The following is a 19,222-nucleotide window of genomic DNA, read 5'->3' as shown; positions in this document are numbered from 1 at the left end:
GGAGAACAGGGGCAAAAATATCACTTGACTCCAGGAGTTTGAGACCAGCCTGGGCAACAACCCCTCTGTTAACTACAACCAGATATAAACAACCTTTTTTTTTTAACTTAAAAAAAATCATAAAGTAGACTTTACAAATGAATGTTGTTTCTTGTAAATGAGACACAAGGGTAGATAAGTTGGGGGCTGGCCTAAGGGTTAGTGCCAAGCAGGCTCTCAGCTAACTGTACTAACACAGGGACCGCTGAGATAACTGCTTCCGGTGTCAGAAGAGAGCACTTCTTGCCCACCCCTTCCAGTCACAGTAGGCTGGTCATATTCGCTAGAGAAGCAATGAGGAAAAGCCTGGCATCTGGCTGCTCTGGCTGCCGCTCTTAGGGCAAGGCAGAAAGGACCTTGGCTGAATGAGTCTAGCCTGTCACCGAGCTTTAGGCCCAGCTCTTGCCCCCTTCTCTGAAGTCACCACCATAATCCTTGCTGGGTAGCCCTGAGCTGTGTTTTCTCTCCTCACAGACACCAATGTGATTCGGTACATCCAGCTGACGGAGATGAAGCTCAGCAGATGTTCTCAAAGGGAGAAAGAAGCCATGTAACAAGCCTCTCTCTGACCAGGAACTTCCAGGCACGAGTGGTGGAGAGTCCTGACGTGGGTTCTCTCCCTCTCTTCCCAGTTCTTCCTGTACTCCTGTTGTTGGTCTTGTTGCTCCCCAACTCTGTCTGTGAGGTGAGAGGCGCTCATGGACCTTGGTGGGCAGCCCAAACGTGGACTTATCCTCTTCTCTAGTAGGCCAGCAAATGGGACAGCTGGGGAAGAGTCTTTTGGACTGGGGGTGGTCCTGTGGCTTTGACTTGTGCCAGTGTTTCTAAGCCTGGCAGGTGTGCATAGCCCACAAGCTGGACCCTTCTACACCTTCCCAGTGGATCAGATCATCTTGAAGCAACTGAAAGGAATCTGGAGCCGATGAACATAAGAAGCACTGGTCGAACCAATGCTGAGATTGTGAATTTCCTTCCGAGCGCCTGCCACACCCCCAGACTTGTCTAGGCTTGCACTTTCTTTTCTCCCACTGCGAGGTTAGTTCTTTGCCAGGATTCACATGCCATTAAGGCCCACTCTCAGTGCCCTCTGGTGACCGCACATACCATTCCCCCAACCCCAGCTAGCCAGCAGCTGTAACAGAAGGGCAGGGTGAAATGGGCCAAAGGTTGAGGGCAGAGGAGGGAAAGAAAGAGCCTTGGGTGGACTGAGGGATTAGACTAATTAATGTAAAATTAAAACTAACTCACAGGCATCCATTCCTGTCATTTCTGCTGGAAGCAGTTCACTCCCTGTCCCTCAGGCAGAGTGGCCTACAGCTTCCTGTAAAGCCAGTGGTCCTTAGACCAAGACTATATGCACCATGTTGGCCACAACGTTTGTGCTTTTGGGAGTGGGGTGGGATTATGGAAACTGCTCCAGGACTCAGCTTTGAGAGAATTTGTACACCTCACCAAGCTCCCCTTTGTGACAAAATTATCTGAACTCAGTATCTAACACATAACAAATTTTTGTCAAATGGATACATTTCGACTGCAGACTGACTCTCCTGCCTTAAACTAATTGGGTCCCAGCCTGGCTCCTGACACATAATGCTTTTTATGCTATGCCGCATTGAAACATTTCCTGAGGGCTTACTGGTCCCCCACCATAGTGCAATATAGGACAGAGTCCCAGTCTTCACGAAGATAGGAAAGCTAAGAAATCCATATGAGATTATTACCAATGACACCATTAATATATAAGATGCTTAAACATTTTCAAGGCACTTTCATGTATTTTTCATGTGACTTAGTGAGACACTATTGTATAAAATTAAAATATATACAGATGCAATAATGTTAATAGTTAGGATTTATTAAATGCACTATCTTCAGATCGTTACATGGACAATCTCATTTCTTTCATATACTTACTCTGTGGGATATTATTCCCAGGTGATGGAGAAGACAAACAGCCAGGAAAATTAACTTTCTTGAGATTGCACAGCCTTACAGGACATAGCTAAGATTGAACCAGATCTGACTGGTTCCAGAGCTCTGGCTACTAACTATCTTATGCTTAGCTGCCTCTCTGTTGAACAGTTAAACTGTTTGAGAGCAGAACAATTTCCATGAAGTCAAAACATGATTCACACATCAATCCTCCCACCCCCTTATATTTACATAGGCAAGACAGAAAGAGACCAGAATCCAGAGCCCCTAGTGGCTAAAGCAGTGACCAGCCAGGAAAAAGACAACAGACCTGGCAATTACATCTGTGTGCTGGTTGTTCTGTTTGCTGACGGAGCAACATGAATCTGAACAGCCCACCTGGCTGTATGGCCAGCAGTGAGAAAGCATCGCAAGGCAAAGACTGAAGGGAAACACAAAGTGAATTATGGGTTATTTGTTCAAGCAGTCACTTTGCCAGTGCAAGATCCAGTCACGGCTGAAGGGTCCAGAAGCTGATAGCACAGCTTATATCCACACAGCTCCCCAGATACTCTCAGTGGGGGCTGCAGGAAGGTGCTAGAAATATCCAGAGTCCCACAGTGGCTCTGGAGAAGAAGAAAAGGAAAAAGCCATCCCAGGATCACTTTCCCTGACTTTGAACATATTCTGTCTTCTTCCTCCAAAATGGCTTCTCAACCTCCAAAATAACCCCAACCCCAATCTACTGTTAGCCCTGGCATATGCCTACACCCGTCCCCTCATCCCTCAATGCCATCCCGATGCTCAGAGGTCATAAGCTGACAAACCGTTAGGATCTGAAGAACAAAAATGAGGTCAAAAGTGATTTACAGAATGAGTTCAAACTGGCAGACTCCTTTTTTGCTCTTCAATGCATTAGGAATGGTTTTGGTACTAATTTCCAATAAAGGGGAGAGAGAGAATGCTTGCTTGAATCAATGCGTTGGGGGAAGGGCTGTACCTATAGGAATAAAACCATTGCCACCTCAAAGAGAATATTTGGAAAAGCACAATGAGTGACTCAGATACATACTCTTGTGGGAACTCCATTCACTGTGACCCAGACTTAAATGACCCCCCACACACACACACCTCAAAAAAAGAAACTGGGGTATTAGTTAACACAAGGGGGTGGCAGGGATGAATTTTCTGTGCGTTCGTCATCAGAGTCTTCAGAGAGCGGTTTCTCTTCCTTCTTCCACATCTCCTAAAATCAAGGACTATACTCTACTTGCAGACTTGGCGGGTACCACTGCTGAACTGTGCAGACAGCACACAGCACGGATCTGCCCTACACTGTCATCTGCCTGGACTTTTGCAAAAGACCCTTTGGCACACAACTTAGACTTTTTGTTGAGTTATAAGAGCCACATACATGTGTTGTAGAACATGTAAGGAAAGTTAAGGATGACACTCAGCTCGTCACAAGAGCACCAAGAGAACACTTTTCATCTTTCTGTACATCTTTTGTTCTCCTTGGTATAAATGTATACACATACTCTCACTTGCTTTGGGTTTTTTGCTTTTCTGTTTGTTTGGTTTTTTAATGAAGAAAACTGGATCGTGCTGTATATACTCTTTAATAACTTACTTTTCAAATGTGTATTTATATTTTAGAATATGCAATATATGCACAGATCTATAAAATTTAAATAGTACACAAACTCTGTAATTGAAAGTAACTCTTCTTCCCTGTCTGCCCACAGCTAGTTTCCCTTGGGTTTCTTGTGTACTGTCCCTCACCTCTGCCAAGAAATTCTTGTTTTTCAAAGATATGTATATATATTCTTTTATCACTCACAAGTGGTAGCATGTCAGATGCTTTCCCCACCCCACCCCCTGTTGCTTTATGTAATATGTCTTGGGCATTTGGTGTGTCTTGGACTTTTCTGATAGCATCTTCATGATATGGGTGATCTTTATTTTGTAACCTGTCCACAAATGCGGATGATTTCACTTGTTTTCAGTCTTTACTGTAAATAATGTTGTAACTGACATTCTTGTCGCTAAATTTTGCACATGTCTGTGGCGAGTTCCTTAGGATATAATCTGAGAAGGAAATTGCGTGACTATTTTTAAGGATTTTGATACATGTTGCCAATACCCTGTAGAAAGTTTGTACCCAGACACTGTCTTGTTTGCAGCCCCCAGAGCACCTTGCTCTCTGGACCTGAAAAAGCACTAGGTTTTATCACTTATCAATTCTTTGCCAATTTGATAGGCAAATAACAGTATGTCAATGGTATTTCAACTTATTGCTTTAACTTTCTTTGATTATTAGTGAATAACATTTTCATATGTTTATTGACCATTTGTATTTCTTTCTTTGTGAATTTCCTATTTATTTGATATTGATATGTTTATCTATATCTATGTTTATCTTTATTATCTATTTGTAACTTTAAAAATATTATTTTTGTCAAGAAATGCAACAGATATGCTTTCCAAGTGCTTTGCTTTCAGATTTCATTTATGGTGCTTTTTGACATACATAAACTTATAATTCTGCAACTAATTTGTTCTATGTTGCTAGCTTTTCCTGCTTGTATCAAAAAGGCAACCTGAGCTGGTGCTTCTACGGCTTCAAAAATTCTTCATCACATCCCATTATCCTTAAGATAAAAGTCAAAAACCAAACCCCTTAACTAACACTCGGGGTCTTTCCTGTACCATCTCTCTCCAACTTTGCCAGGCTCACCTCCGGGTCTCTTAAAGTATCCCCCATTCCACAGCCATGTAGCCCTAAACCACTGAGCTGGGTCTGTGGATCTTTCCATACTGGTCCCTGTTCTTTGTTAAACATTACTTCACTCCATTCTTGTCTTGTAAGTCTTTTACGTGCTGACTCAGGATCACTCTCTAAACCTTAGTCTGTGTTCCTAAAGCAAAGCCCCTCCCCCCCCCCCGCCCCCCCCCCCCCGCCTGTGCCCAGTGTCTTCCACAAATAATCAGAATCTCATCTGTTTGTTTGTTTGTTTGTTTGTTTTTGAGACAGGGTTTAGCCCTGGCTGTCCTGGAACTCACTGTGTAGACCAGGGTAGTTGGTCTGGAACTCAGAGATCCTCCTGCCTCTGCCTCCTGAGTGCTAGGATTAAAGGCGGACGCCAACACTACCTAGCAAGAATATTCTCTTTACATTCACCTCTCCCCTTGCCCGGGTGCTCCCCAAAGCAGATGCTCAGGTTTCTTTGCAGCCAGAATGTCTGCCATTGTAGGTGCTCAGAAGCTGCTAAGCACAGCACCTGCAAAGGATAAACAGCGGATTCAGCGGCAGATAGTGTTCGTGATAAAAAAAAAAAAAAAAAAAAAGTCAGGGCTGGACTAGTCTGTGTCTCTGAGAAATGAGAACTTCCTGTATGATTCTGGTTGGCAGGGAAGCTGTGAGATCCAGCTCTTGCTTTCCAAACCACCATAATCTCTTGAGCTTTTGAAAAGTACATACTCGCAGGCTCAGGCTCAGCCTGGGACCCGAAGAACCGGACACGCCCAGGGGTAACGCCCAGGACATTAGCATGGTGAGTGGGTAAGCTAGGGACCAGCTCTCATACAGAACACCTCGGCCCCATCACTTCAGAGCACGTGACTTCTTATAGTGGATAAGTGAAGCGTTGTCAGAGTGCTTACTGAACAGACTACTGGTTGTGTGGCACAGAGGTAGTTACTTCCTGACTCATTTTCCTAACTTACATAAAAGGACGCGCAGATTAAGAAATAACTGGCTCCCAGCTACTGTCTGCTACAGAGAAAGCATAGAATAAACTACTATTTCCACCCCCCACCCTCCTCAGCCTCAATTTTCCTCACTTACAGTGTGATGATACCTCTGTGTCTGCCCTCCCTGTTCTCACACTCGGCACTCTAAAAGCCCCGTGTAACCCTAGTCAATGGGACAAGTTTTGGGGAAGGGTGGTAGGGAACAGGCTGAGCCTTATGTGGCAACCTCACGCTCTCTCCTCAGCCATCGCTGGGCAACATTCTGATGGTTTTCAGGACCCATTGCCCTCTGGTCATATACAAAGAGTAACACAATTTTCTTCCTGACAATTTACCCAAGAGGACAAGTAGCCTCATACTGCAAGGAAGAAGCAAGTAGTAGGAAACAGAAGGAAAAGTACCCACTCGACTTCCGGTGCCCTTGGTATTTTCCATCACGTGACCATTGTGTAGTCAAACAACCAATCAGCAGCTGCTTTGATGAAGATGTTCCACCCTCTGCATCCAGTGCTACAGCAGCCTGGGGCAGGTGGTGGAGGCGGAGAAAATGCACTCTGCCCATCAGGGATGGCATAGTTCAAATTACCGAGTCAGCATGAAAAGTCCCGCTCTAAATGGACTGAAATTGGATTCTATTAAAAACCGCATGCAGCAGGGCCTTTGGCTATTAATACTTGCTAAGACATAGGAGAGAGAGTGGAGGCATTGGCCTCTGAAGAAGGTTGGGACTCAGCTGCTGCTGAATAGCTTGTCTGGAAGGAGGCCTACATTGCCCTGTCTCAAAGGGTCTCAAAGGATGTTAAGACTGGAAGAAAGCTTGAGGTGAAATCGCTGTACCCTCTTATATACGACTGGTCAAATCCAGTCTGGTGACCTACTGAAGGCCACACAGCTTGGAAGTTATTCAGCCAGAACTGGAACTCAGACTGGTTTGCTCATGACAAACAATACTCTTTCCCCTAAACCAGAATTGACTCACAAAGCCCTTAACTTAAGAAACACGTATTTTAACGTTGTGAATGGTTTTATGCTAGAGGATGTAGGGACATCGTACTCAGTCCACTCAGTATCTGTTCCCACATACCCAGCAGGAGAAGGTTCAGTGGTTAACAACACTGCGAGAATCTGTGGAATACTGGCAAGAAGGGAAAGTAAACAATACCAGTTCCATGTAGGAAATGTCACCAAAGACTCTGGAGACACACATAGAAACAGCTATACCAATTCTGAGGGAGCAGGAAGGTTTTCCCCTGGAGGCAGCCAACACAGCAAAGGAGAGGCGTGTAAATTCAGACCAGGCTCAATGACAATCTCGTTTTCCTTTTCTGGCTGTAACTAAAAAGATGTTGGAGAGTCTTACACTATCTTCTTGCCCTTTTCCTGGTTTCTCATGCCTAGAATCAAGCAATTCTGGCTCTTTGCTGCCTTTTTAGGTGCAAGGGACAAGAGATCACAAAAGACTCTCCAGTTTTTGACCACGTCTTTCAAGTAACTGTTAGTGTGTCTTCAAACATAGGCAGAAACTTAAGACCAGTGCTTTCCACAGCTAGGAAGATGGCTCAGCCGGCAGAATTGCTGACTGGGCACAAGGAGCTGAGCTCAGATCTTCAACACCACTGTGGTGTTCTTCTTGGGGACCCAAGTGTGGCTCACAACCACTTATGACTTCAGTTCCAGAAGAACCAATACCCTCTTCTGGCCTCAGAAGACACCTACACACATCATGCACATACACACAGAGAGACAGAGAGATCCTCTTTTAAATAAAAGTAAATATTACTAAAATAAATAAAGGGCCCACATCTCCTGCTTTCAAAATTGATCATAAAGCTGTAATAATGAAAGCCATGCAATCAATGCTAACCTCAAGAGATACCATCGATCAATAAAAATGAGAGTCCAAAAATAAGCTCTGACATTTACAGTAAATTGATTTTCTACAAGGGTACCAAGACAATTGTGTGTGTGGGAGGGGTCTTTTCAACAAATGGTGCTGGGTTGACAAGATACCCCGTGCCAAGGTAATAATGTGGGACCATCTGCCTCATGCTACATACAGAATCTGCTCAACATGGACTACAATCTTGAATGTAAGTGCCAGCAGTATAAAATTCTTTATGACTAGAGCTAGATAATGGTTCTGAAACTCAAGCAACAAAAGAAAAACAGCAAACTGGACTTCACTGAGAGTTTAAATGTACTTCAAAAGGTTATTTTCCAGAAATGACAGTCCACAGAAGTGGGGAAGAGTGCTGAAGTTAGTGTGTCTAACAAAGGACCTGAGTCTGGGATAAATAAAGAACTATTACACCTTGGCAATAAAAGGAGAACCTGATGTAAAAAGGGATAAGGAACCTGAATCTATAATACTCCAAAGAAGACAGGCAAATGCCAATCCCACAGCAGCAGATGATCAATAACATTAGCGAAGTGCATATCAAAACCACAGTGAGCTACCACTCTGTGCCCTTAGGATTGGGTCATTGACAATTAACAAAAGGTATTACATTTGTATTCATTTATTTCTTTGGTTGACTTTTTTTTTGTTTGTTTGTTTGTTTTTTTTTTTGTTTTGTTTTGTTTTGTTTTCACAAACAGGGAGGGTTTCTCTGTGTAGCCCCGGTTGTCCTGGAACTCACTCTGTAGACCAGACTGTCCTCAAACTCAGAGATCTGCCTGTGTCTGCCTCCTGGGTGCTGTGGTTAATGGCATGCGCCACCATTTACTTTTCTTATCACTGTGGCCAAATGTCTGTCAGAAGCAACTCTGTGGAAGAAAGGAGTTGTTTTCATTCACAGTCTAGAGCACAGTCAGTCCATCAGGGCAAAAAAGACATGGTGGCAGAGCTAGCTTCTGTCCATGGTGCCAGGAGCTTTGGAGTGCATTACTATATCTCAGCAGATCAGAAAGCAGGGAGCTGGACAACCCATCACCCTCCAAGTCAACCCCTATGCTCTGCATCTGCCAACTAGGCTCCACATCCAAACGTTTCTGCAGTCTCCTCATCCCCTGTCTTGCTCAGGGTTTCTATTGCTGTGAAGAGACACCATGACCACAGCAACTCTTATAAAGAAAAACATTTAACTGGGGCTGCCTTACAGTACAGTCCATTGTCATCACGGTCAGAAACAGGTTAGCATGGAGTCAGGCATAGTCCTGGGGAAGTCGCAGAGAGTTCTACATCTGGAACCACAGGCAGCAGAAAGAGAGAGACACTGGGCCTGGCTTGAGCTTGTGAAACCCCAAAGCCCACCCACTGTGACACACTTTTTTTGGACAAGGCTGCATCTCCTAATAGTGCCTCTCCCTATGGGCCTATGGAGGCCATTTTCATTCAAACCACCACATTCCCCAAAACATGTGAGACAGTTACCACAAGCTGTCTTTTTACTTTTCTCCCAGTTTCTCAAGCCTGGGTTCAAATAAAGCCATGTCTGTTACTTTTGTAGGCCCAAGGTTTGAACAATCACAGTAGATGCTGAAGTTGTGTCTGATTAAGTCCATCAGCTGATTACTGGCATGCTCTCTGAATGTAACCAGAGGATTAGCAAAACCCACAGTACTGGGATTCTTCCAGCAGAAGTTGTTGGTGGCCCAGTGTTCGAAGCATGAGCCTGTGGGGGACATTTCTAATATGTCTTAGTTACTGTTCTATTGCTGTGAAAAGACACCATGGCCAAGACAACTTATAAAATAAAGCATTTAACTTGGGGTCTGCTTATAATTTCAGAGGGTAAGTTTATGGCCATCACGGCAAGGAATGCAGAAGCAGGCAGGCAAGCATGGTGCTGAAGAAGGAACTGAGAGCTCACATCTGACCTGAAAGTTGCTGACAGAGAGAGATTGAGCCTGGCTTGGGATTTGGAAACCTTAAAGCCCACTCCCAATGGTCTACCTCCTCCAACAAGGCCACACCCCCTAATCCTTCTTAAACAGTCTCACCAGGAACCAAGCAATTCAGCATAGGAGACCATTATTTTTCAAACCATGGCAGCACGGACCGTAACACCCAGTTCCTCCTTAAGTCCGTATGCAAGACACCTGAATGCAGATGACCACATGAAAGGCTACACACAAAGGACCACACCAATGTGATTTAAAGAGGTCAAAAAGTGAAAACAGCCCAAGTGCCCATAAACTTACCAATGACCAATAAAATGTGGTCGAGCTGCACACGACTCAGAGCATGGGAAGAAATGAAGTATGAACATGCTACAGAAGGAACATGGCAAGATGCTGAGTGAGAGACGCCGGCTGCAACGCATCCCAGATTGCGTGATTTCCAGCCTACATGAAATTTCCAGAACAGACAAATAACAGGGACAAAAACAATTGGCAATAACTTTAGAGGATGGAGTTAAGGGGATGGAAGGAACAGAATTGGTCTCTGAGAGGTGTGTGGCATTTTGTTGAGGCAAGAAAAAATGTCCTACGATTGACGGTGTTGATGTATACATGACTCAGCAAATATATTATTAACCATTGAAATGCATGCTTCAAATCAGTGCATTCTTTTTCTTGTTTTGTTTTGTTTTTGTTTTTTGAGACAGAGTTTCTCTGTGTAGCCCTGGCTGTCCTGGAACTCACTCTGTAGACCAGGCTGGCCTTGAACTCAGAAATCCACCTGCCTCTGCCTCCCAAGTGCTGGGATTAAAGGTGTGCGCCACCACTGCCCGGCAAATCAGTACATTCTAATTTTATGGTTGTTGTTTTAGAGACAGTTTCACTATGTAGCTTCTGATAGCCTGGAATTTGCTATGTGAACCAGGATGGCTCTTGAATTCACAGAGACATTACCTTCTTCTGTCTCTCAGGTGCTAGGACTAAAGGTGTGTACCACATGCCCAACAGTTCTATTGCTGTGAAAAGACACCGTTACCAAGACAACTTATAAAATAAAGCTTTTACCTTGGGGTTTGCTTATAGTTTCAGAGGGTAAGTTTATGACCATCATGGCATGGTATCTTGATAAAAGACCACTAATATATTTTTAGCTAGCCCAATAAATCTATCATCTATCAGTATAAAAACACATATATTTTATGTCCCTTTCTTTAGGTGCGTGTGTGCGTGTGTCTCTCTCTCTCTCTCTCTCTCTCGCTCTCTCTCTCTCTCTCTCTCTCTCTGTGTGTGTGTGTGTGTGTGTGTGTGTGTGTGTGTGTGTGCGCACGCCTGAGTATGAGCACTTGAACGGAATTCAGGTCCTCTGTAAGAACAGTATTTGCTTTTCATCTCAGATGTCCTCTCTAGCTCTCACATTCTTTTTTTTTTTTTTTGTAACGTAGTGTGTAATTTACACTTAAGGGCACATACCATTTAGACTAGCCCAAGTGCAATTGCTTAATGATACCTGTAGCCAGGAGCTACCCCATCAGACAGCACAACAGTAGTTCTTCACAGAAGATTCCATGAAGACGGAACAGTCACCAAATTGCAGGGACCTTCTTGGTGGTTTTAACCCTGGAGTTTCCAATGCCATCATTCCCAGACTCCTCTGAGCATCCATTGAGGCAAGAGAGAGCCAAGACTGCTGCAGAGAAAAAGCTGCCCCTTTCCAAGAGCCTCCTCTGCCAGCCTTATGTTGACTCCATACAGCCTTAACAAGGTGCTACTTCAGACGCTCCAACTTACCAGGTGCCTGTCTCATGTAAAAAGATATGGAGGTCATTATAATCCCATTCTCACAGAATCTCTGTGAGGACTGCATGTGGTGACATACATGAAGTGCCATGTATCGAGTACAAAGTCAGCATGCTTTAGAATTAGCTAATTATGAACCACTATCATTACTTATCTCTCAGCTTTAACTTTTATCTCTCAGCCTGGCCCACATCTGATTCATGGGAAACATCTATCTCCACAAGGGAACCTTATGCTGCTGAGCTGATTCCTGGATCCTAACTCCAACATGGTCGTTTCACTTCCACTGGTTGGGATGCATCTTCCTATGCCTGGCAGGCATCCTCAGGAGCGTCCACCACAGCCTGCCTTTGGCTCTGTTCAGAGCAAGTTCTTCCCTATGGTGTCATCCCAAATAGTTAAAGACAGTCTCTGAGCTCTCTCACACTCTCCTATTTCCCTAGCCTGTACATCTTTGGTTTCTTCAGCTCTCCTTCATTTAACAGACTGTCCATCTCTGAGCCTTATTTTTCAGTCTTTTATTGCCCCTCTGAACTGGAAAGAGACTTTGATCATCCCAACATTGGGACGGCCTCAACGCCTAGCTTTGTGGTCAGACCATTTCACACTTTGTTCATGGTGTGCTCATTCATAGCCCTGTCTTGTGTTTGTATCGCTGACTTTTAATTATTGAGTTATAATTATGTGTGCCACATACTCTACCACGATCTGCACTTTCACTTTGGGTTATTTTGCTTACCTGTGCTCGCTGTGTCTGAAAATAGCAAATGGAAAAGTCAATAATAAAAGTCATAAATTCTAAATGATGCACCGTTCCAAGAAGCATGATAAAAATCTCACACCGTCCTTGGCCAACCAGCATGGGACATGGATCATCCTTATCCAACATACCCGAACTGTGTACGCTACCCACCCAACAGTCATTAGTGGCTATCTCAGTTATCAGATCAACTGTCACCTGTCATGGTGTTTAAGTGGTCATTATCATACTTGATAATGGCCCAGGGCAGGAAACGAGTGAGCCAAAATTTTGGATATGCCAAAGAGAAGCTTTAAGATGCTTCCTTTAGAGCTGAAGGGGTTTGCAACCCCATAGGAAGAACAACAATATCAACCAACCAAACCCTCCAAAGCTCCCAGGGACTAAATCACCAACCAAAGAGTATACATGGGGGGCTAATGACTCCAGCTGGATATGTAGCAGAGGATGGCCTTATTGGGTATCACTGAGATGGGAGCCCTTTGTTCCTGTGGAGGCTCGATGACCCAGGGTAGGGGAATGCTAGGGTGCTGAGGCAGGAGTGGGGGTGGGGGTGGGAGAACACCCTCATAGAGGCAGGAGGTGGGGGGAGGGAATAAGGGGTTTGTGAAGGGGAAACTAGGAAGGGGAGATAACATTTGAAATGTCAATAAATAAAATACCCAATAAAAAATGAAAAAATAAAGGGCTGGAGAGATGGCTCAGGGGTTAAGAGTACTGACTGATCTGCCAAAGGTCCTGAGTTCAATTCCCAGCAACCACATACCACATGGTGGCTCACAACCATCTGTAATGGGATCTGATGCACTCTTCTGGTGTGTGTCTGAAGACAGCTGCAGAGTGCTCAAATAAATAAAACTCTTTTAAAAAAATGAAAAAAAAAAAAACCTGTAAAAAAAAAAAAAAAAAAAAAAAAAAAAATTTCCTGTAAGTAATAAGTCCAAAGTATAATACAGGAACTTGAAAGAGAAAAAAATCATGTAACATTCATTATTATAATAAATGTATTGTTGATTATGACTGTTGTTACTGATTATTATTGAAAATCACTTACTTTGTCTAATTTATAAATTAGACCTTATTACAGATATGTGTGCATTGGGATAAAACAGCAAATACAGGGTTCAGCTACAAAGCTAGGCATCCTCCAGGGCCTTGAAACATATCCCCTGCGAACAAGAAAGGCTACAGTGCTCAAAGTGCCCAGATCTCGGGTGGAAAGGAGTTTTGTCCAGCAATAACAGATCAGTAGAGCATCGTCCTTATTCTTGGGAACCCCCTGCTGCCTTCCCAGAGGATCCTCCTGAAACCTCCAAAGAACAAGCATTACTCAGTTTCTAACTTCACAGATTCCTTTTCAAACACAGAAATTCCTGTGGGTAGAATAACAGAGCATTAGACCTTAATCCACCAATTTATTCCGAGTAAATCACTCATTATGATTTCAGTCTTTCTTCGTGGTCTATTGAGGGCACTTGGTTTCATTTCCCCAACTCGTGCCTAGCTGTTGATTTCCTAAACTCTGCCATTACCTTCAGATTTGGTAATAGTTCTTTCTATCCTTCACCTAACACCAGAAAGGAACCACAAGGAGCCCATGGGCACTTAACTAGAAAGCCTGCCGTCTGCAGCTTAGTGAATGAGAAGCCCTGGCCAGAGGAAGCACAGAAAGATAATCCCCCTTGATAGACAGGATCCAGATCTATTTGGATTAATTTATAGAGGAAAGAAAATGGCTTTCTTCCCACTCTTTTCGGTTTTTTGACTGAGCTGGGAATTAAACTGACAAAAGGCGTATTAGCGAACAGGAGAAATCTCATTTTAATTATGCACAAAAATCCCACAAAAATATGAGACTCTAGGAGAGCCAGCTGATTGGCGTTTATATGGTATCCTGGGCCACAGAAAAGAATGGAGTTGTGGGGGCTGTGGAGAAACAACACTGGTGAGAAAATGTTGCCTTGTTTTGTAAATAAGAGTCTCTCAGGTGACTAATGTTATCTAGGGACATTACCTTCATAAGCCATAACTTTTTTCTTTTTGAGACAGTCTCTCTATGTTGAGCAGGCTGGCCTCGAACTCATAGAGTTCTACCTGCCTTTATCTCCCAAGTGCTGGACAAAAGTCTTGTGACACCACACCTGATATATATATATATGTGTGTATATATATATATATATATATATATATATATATATATATATATGTGTGTGTGTGTGTGTGTGTATATATATATGTGTGTGTGTATATATATATATACACATATATATACACACACACACACACACACACACACATATATATATATATATATATATATATATATATATATATATATATATATATATCAAGAGCAGTGCCCATGGAGACCTGAAGAGAGCATCAAATCCCTTGGAGTTGGGATTACAGACAGTCCTGCGCTGCCAATTATGGGTGCTGGGGACTGAGCTCAGGTTCTCTGGAAGAGTAGCAAATGCTATTAACCATTGTACATATTTCCATTTCCTAATACACAGCTTTAATTAAGTAAATCTCTCTCTCTCTCTCTCTCTCTCTCTCTCTCTCTCTCTCTCAGAAATTTTTATTTCATTGTGTATCTCGGGGTGAGGGGCAGGGAGATGTTGGTCAGAAAACGTTTGGAAGTTAATTCTTTCCTTCTGCCATATGGGTTCTAGGGATCAAAACAGGTTTGCTAGAACTGTTGGCAAAGGCTTTTACCTGCTGAGCTATCTTGCCAGCCCCGATGCAAAAATCTTTGAAGCCAGCTTCTCAAAGATACCTGTGTCTGTGGTTTCTCAGAATGACCATCTAAGAAGCACTTGGCAGAGATGTGTGTTGTGTGTTGTGGGGTTACATAGCCTGCTCACTTATTTCTGTCCCAAGAGGTGGCATATTGGAAGAGGGAAGTAGGGACAAGACCCAGGAGGGGAGGGACAGGACTCGGGAGAGGGTCTGAGAGTCACATTACTGGAAGACAGTTCTCTGTGGAAGACGAAGAAGGTCCCGAGGGAGAGAAGCGAGCACACCAGTCACTCATAGCCCAGAGGTTCCAAGGTTCCCTCCCTAAGGAATCCAGAGCTAAAGCTATTGTTTGGGTTTAATGTTGTGCTTTGTTTCATTTTGTTTGTTTTGCTAAATCCTAAATAGAATCTGGCAGCTTGCAAGGAAAAAAGGATTTTCCTAGATTTAGAAGCTGCTGGGACCAAGAAATCATATAAAATATCTCGTTCCTTCCTGGTCCCAACTGCAAAGCACTGGGGCTTGGAGTACAGGGTGGGGAGAGGGTGCCTCATGAAAATGCTCCTTAAATGTTTAATTTTTATTAAATGTACCCACAGTATAGAAACTATTCCTTTAAAATGCAGGCAGACACAGGAAACATAAACCTGGATCTGCTACATGTGGCTTGAACTTTAAGCTTCTAGCAAGCTACCTTTGTTTTTATTTCCTCTAAAGATGGATGAAGATTATATCTATTAAGATATCAGAATTATCCAGTGATCATTTAAAAACAAAATCCGGGTGAGGGGTGTTCTATTCTGTTTTGGTGGTACCTGGGATGGAACCAAGGGCTTCATAGCTGCTAAGAAAGTGCTCCGCCCTTAGTTAAATCCTCAAATCTAATATCCTCTTTAAAAGCCAAAGTTTACACACAATTGTACGGACCTGTGGTATTTGTTCTTAGGGAGCTTAAGTGGAAGAAGCTGGGACTACAGTCCAGCAGTTCAAGACCAGCCTGGGCAATATAGCAAGCCCCTAGGCTCTCCTCCTAAGAGTAAAAGTATGACTGGTTTGTGGGGAATTACTAAAAGTCTATAAGACATACATGGTGTTACCATCTATCAATCCATGGTATGGTTTGCCCACTAGCCACAGTTAGTCATTCCCAGGCTGTCGGTCTATTTGCATGAATCAATATGCATAAGGACATTCATTGGTTTGGTTCAAAGGTAAGAATGGAGTTTTCTTTCTTGGCAGAGAGATTTGAAGACCGTGAAGGGACACTGATGAAGACAGTGGTGACAGACAGAGAATCTAAGGGTCAGGTGCAGTCTTCAGTTCATAGAAGACTGGAACGTAAGAGAAACTTCTATAATAAAGAAATGAAGAAACTTGAAAAAGCATGCCAGTGATACATTTGGTCACAGGGTTTGCTGGGCATGAGGCATTGACTAGTAGTAGAGCATGAGATAGCATAGGTCACTAAAGTCCCATCAGGCTTGTCCTGAATGTGCAGAAGGACAGAAGGACTGGATTCTCTGGCTCCCTTCATTCCTCTTCTGTCTTGGCAACCACAGCAATTTTGAACCACTAAGCCCTGCTGTCCTAGGCTTGGGCCAAGCCTTATACCACACTGCAAGTGTTACTCAAGCTTCAAAAGTAACCAAGGGCTCTTTTGAAAGAAGGTAGTGCTGGAGGTATTGCTCATTTACATAACAGTTTACTGGGCCCTGGGTTCCAACCCCAGCAGCACCGGAAAAGGAAGAGGAACTGGGGCAGGGGGGGAGAGAAAAGGAAGAATAAAAACAGAAAGGAAAGAGAGCCAAGCTTTCATGAGCTAAGACTCTACCTACTACCCACGCTGCTCACTTTGCAGTTGAGAATCTGAGGCACAAAGTGGGTTAAGGAAGAAACATTGGCTGCAGACACAGCATGAACTTCACTGAGACCCCTTCTGAGGCCCACTGTACAGAAGCCTTAGGTCTCAGTCCAGAGCTGCTAAGGGGGCGGGCGGGGGTTGACGGACTGATTTACTGCATTCCCTGGCAGATGGCTATAGAGGAATTTTTAATAAGACTATTAATAGAAGTTATTCATTAGGGAATGTCTAATGAATCAACTAATAGAGACATTGTCTGGTGATCATAACTTATGCTGATTATGGATGATCTCTCTCTCTTTCCCCAACCCGTGTGTGTGTGTGTGTGTGTGTGTGTGTGTGTGTGTGTCTGTCTGTCTGTCTGTCTGACTGTCTGTCTGTCTGTGTCTGTGTTTACGTCAACAACAGTTGTTACGTTATGTTGGTGACATATCTTTCCACAGCACTGTTCGGTAGTCAGAGTTTATTTGAAGATAACCTCCTACAGCCATATCCCCATCACCACGGCACTCTAGAGTCCAGCCTGGGCTACATATTGAGATTCTGCCTCTAAGCCTAAGGGGAGGATGGGGGGAATAATAAGAGATAATATGCCCTCTGAAGTATAAGCTTCATTTAAAATTATAATGCAATCAGATTTTGTTTTGTCTGGGACAGGCTATCATGCAGCCCAGGATGTCCTGGGACTCAATGTCTAGTGAAGGACAACCTTGAACTCCTGATCCTCCTGCCTCTATCTCCCAAGTGCTGGAATGACAGCTATGTGCTGCCGAGCCTGCCTCATAATCAGACTCCTATGTTTATTCATTTATTTTCTTCTCTCTCTCTCTCTCTCTCTCTCTCTCTCTCTCTCTCTCTCTCTGTGTGTGTGTGTATCACAAGACAGCTAACAGAGTTGGTTCACTTGCTCCTCCTACCGTGTGGGTCCCAGGATTTGAACTCAGGCCAGCAGGCTAGACAGCCAGTATCTTTTCCCTGAGCTTTGCCTCCAACCCAGTGATCAGATTCTCAGCAGCACCTGATGGCATTCTGTCCTGCTGGGAAGTGGTGACACTCTCAAAGCCTCCTGCCCACTCATCTCAACTTTCCTGTGTCGTGAATCATTGGTAATCTTGTTACAATGTGGACTTTGATTCAGTCAGTCTGGAGCAAGGCCTAGGGTTTTGCCTAACCTGATCCCATCCCAGGTGACGCTTGGCAGCTGCTCTGTGACCTGCACTGTAACGAGGCTGCTGCCTGAGCAGAGGCAGACATTCTGCAGAGTCATCGAGTTTCCAGCCATACACCTAATTACTCCTTTGACGTATCCTTATCTATTGATGCGGCACTAGACAACCTACAGGATTCTTAAGTAGCCTGGGGACTTTGGGGTTTCCACCACTCTTTTTTTTTTTTTTTTTTTTAATCAAACTGTGATTTTACTTTTTCACACAGGGGTTATAAACACAAAAAGTCAGGATGTGGGGAAGGGGATGATGCAGGAGTATAGGTGTTCAGGGGAGTACAGATATCTTCCAGAACAGAGTATCAGCTGGGTGAAGGCTCAGGGAACATGTCACTATGACTGTCTATGAATCACTTGTTTCTTATCTAAGCTGCTACTATCCACCAAGGTTACCTATCCACAAAGTCTATGACTAATTAGTTCTTATCCAGGCTGGTAAATTTCCACCAAAGCTGCCTGTTTACAATATTTTACAGCTATCTGTTTCAGTGTTTTTCCACAGAGACCAAGGCTTTGTGTTAGCAGGCTGACTTAGGCCTATGGCTGATTTTTAGGCCTTCAGTGTATAAGCAAGGCTGCCCCTGACATCTCCTCCCTTCTCCAAGTATAGAAGAACCTTGGCGATTCCAATCTTGCAAAGGCAGGGATAGAGGCCCGACCTCCAGTAATTAAAGGGGACCTTGTAATGGCTCTGGTCCTCCTGTCGTTGTTCAGTGAGGCATGAGGGCCATACCTGTCCCAATGTCTTTTTCCTGGAGAGGGGATACTTTTGATATCAACCCCTATGCAGTCAGGCTTGTCCCTCAGGGAACCCAGAAGGATATTTTTAATTTTTATTTATATCCCCGTGCAGTGCTTAGCCTCGCCGCCTAAGCAATAATTTAAATCGCCAGTCAGAGGGAATTCTGGGTGGCCTCTCTCTGTTTGTTCTAGGGGCAGAAGTCCCCTCTTTTAGGTTGGGTGGAGATGGATTTTGGGAACATCCTGGATAGAGTAACAACCTTGTCTTGAGTCTCGTGGTCCTCCATAGCTAACTTATCATAATGTATCTGAATAGGTTTTGCTGTCAAAATTATCTATCTGTTGTTTCACAAAGTTAGTAAGCCTATTTAAGGCCCAGGGACCAAAAGAAATAAGCAAAAGCAATCCAATTATCAGTTCCAAAATGGAAGGAGGTAGGGTTGACAATCATGAAGGGGTTGAAAACCAATTCTTGTACCCACTCTCATCTCTCTCTCTCTCTCTCTCTCTTTGTGTGTGTGTGTGTGTGTGTGTGTGTGTGTGTGTTTTCAAG

At 43.8% G+C, this 19,222-nt stretch overlaps 1 protein-coding gene across 1 annotated transcript in view; it reads left to right on the top strand.

Annotated features, from left to right (window-relative positions):
* Nucleotides 1-4,504, top strand: part of Ttc9 (tetratricopeptide repeat domain 9) — a 39,416-nt gene extending 34,912 nt beyond the window's left edge. Inside the window, exon 3 of the mRNA XM_076921795.1 lies at nt 514-4,504. Coding sequence (XP_076777910.1) covers nt 514-593 — 80 coding nt within the window. The 3' untranslated portion in view covers nt 594-4,504. The remainder of the gene's footprint in view (nt 1-513) is intronic.
* The last annotated feature ends 14,718 nt before the right edge of the window (nt 4,505-19,222 follow it).

The sequence above is a fragment of the Arvicanthis niloticus genome, chromosome 23, assembly GCF_011762505.2.
Source record: "Arvicanthis niloticus isolate mArvNil1 chromosome 23, mArvNil1.pat.X, whole genome shotgun sequence".
Lineage (NCBI taxonomy): Eukaryota > Metazoa > Chordata > Mammalia > Rodentia > Muridae > Arvicanthis > Arvicanthis niloticus.
This window is presented reverse-complemented; position numbering and strand designations above follow the sequence as displayed.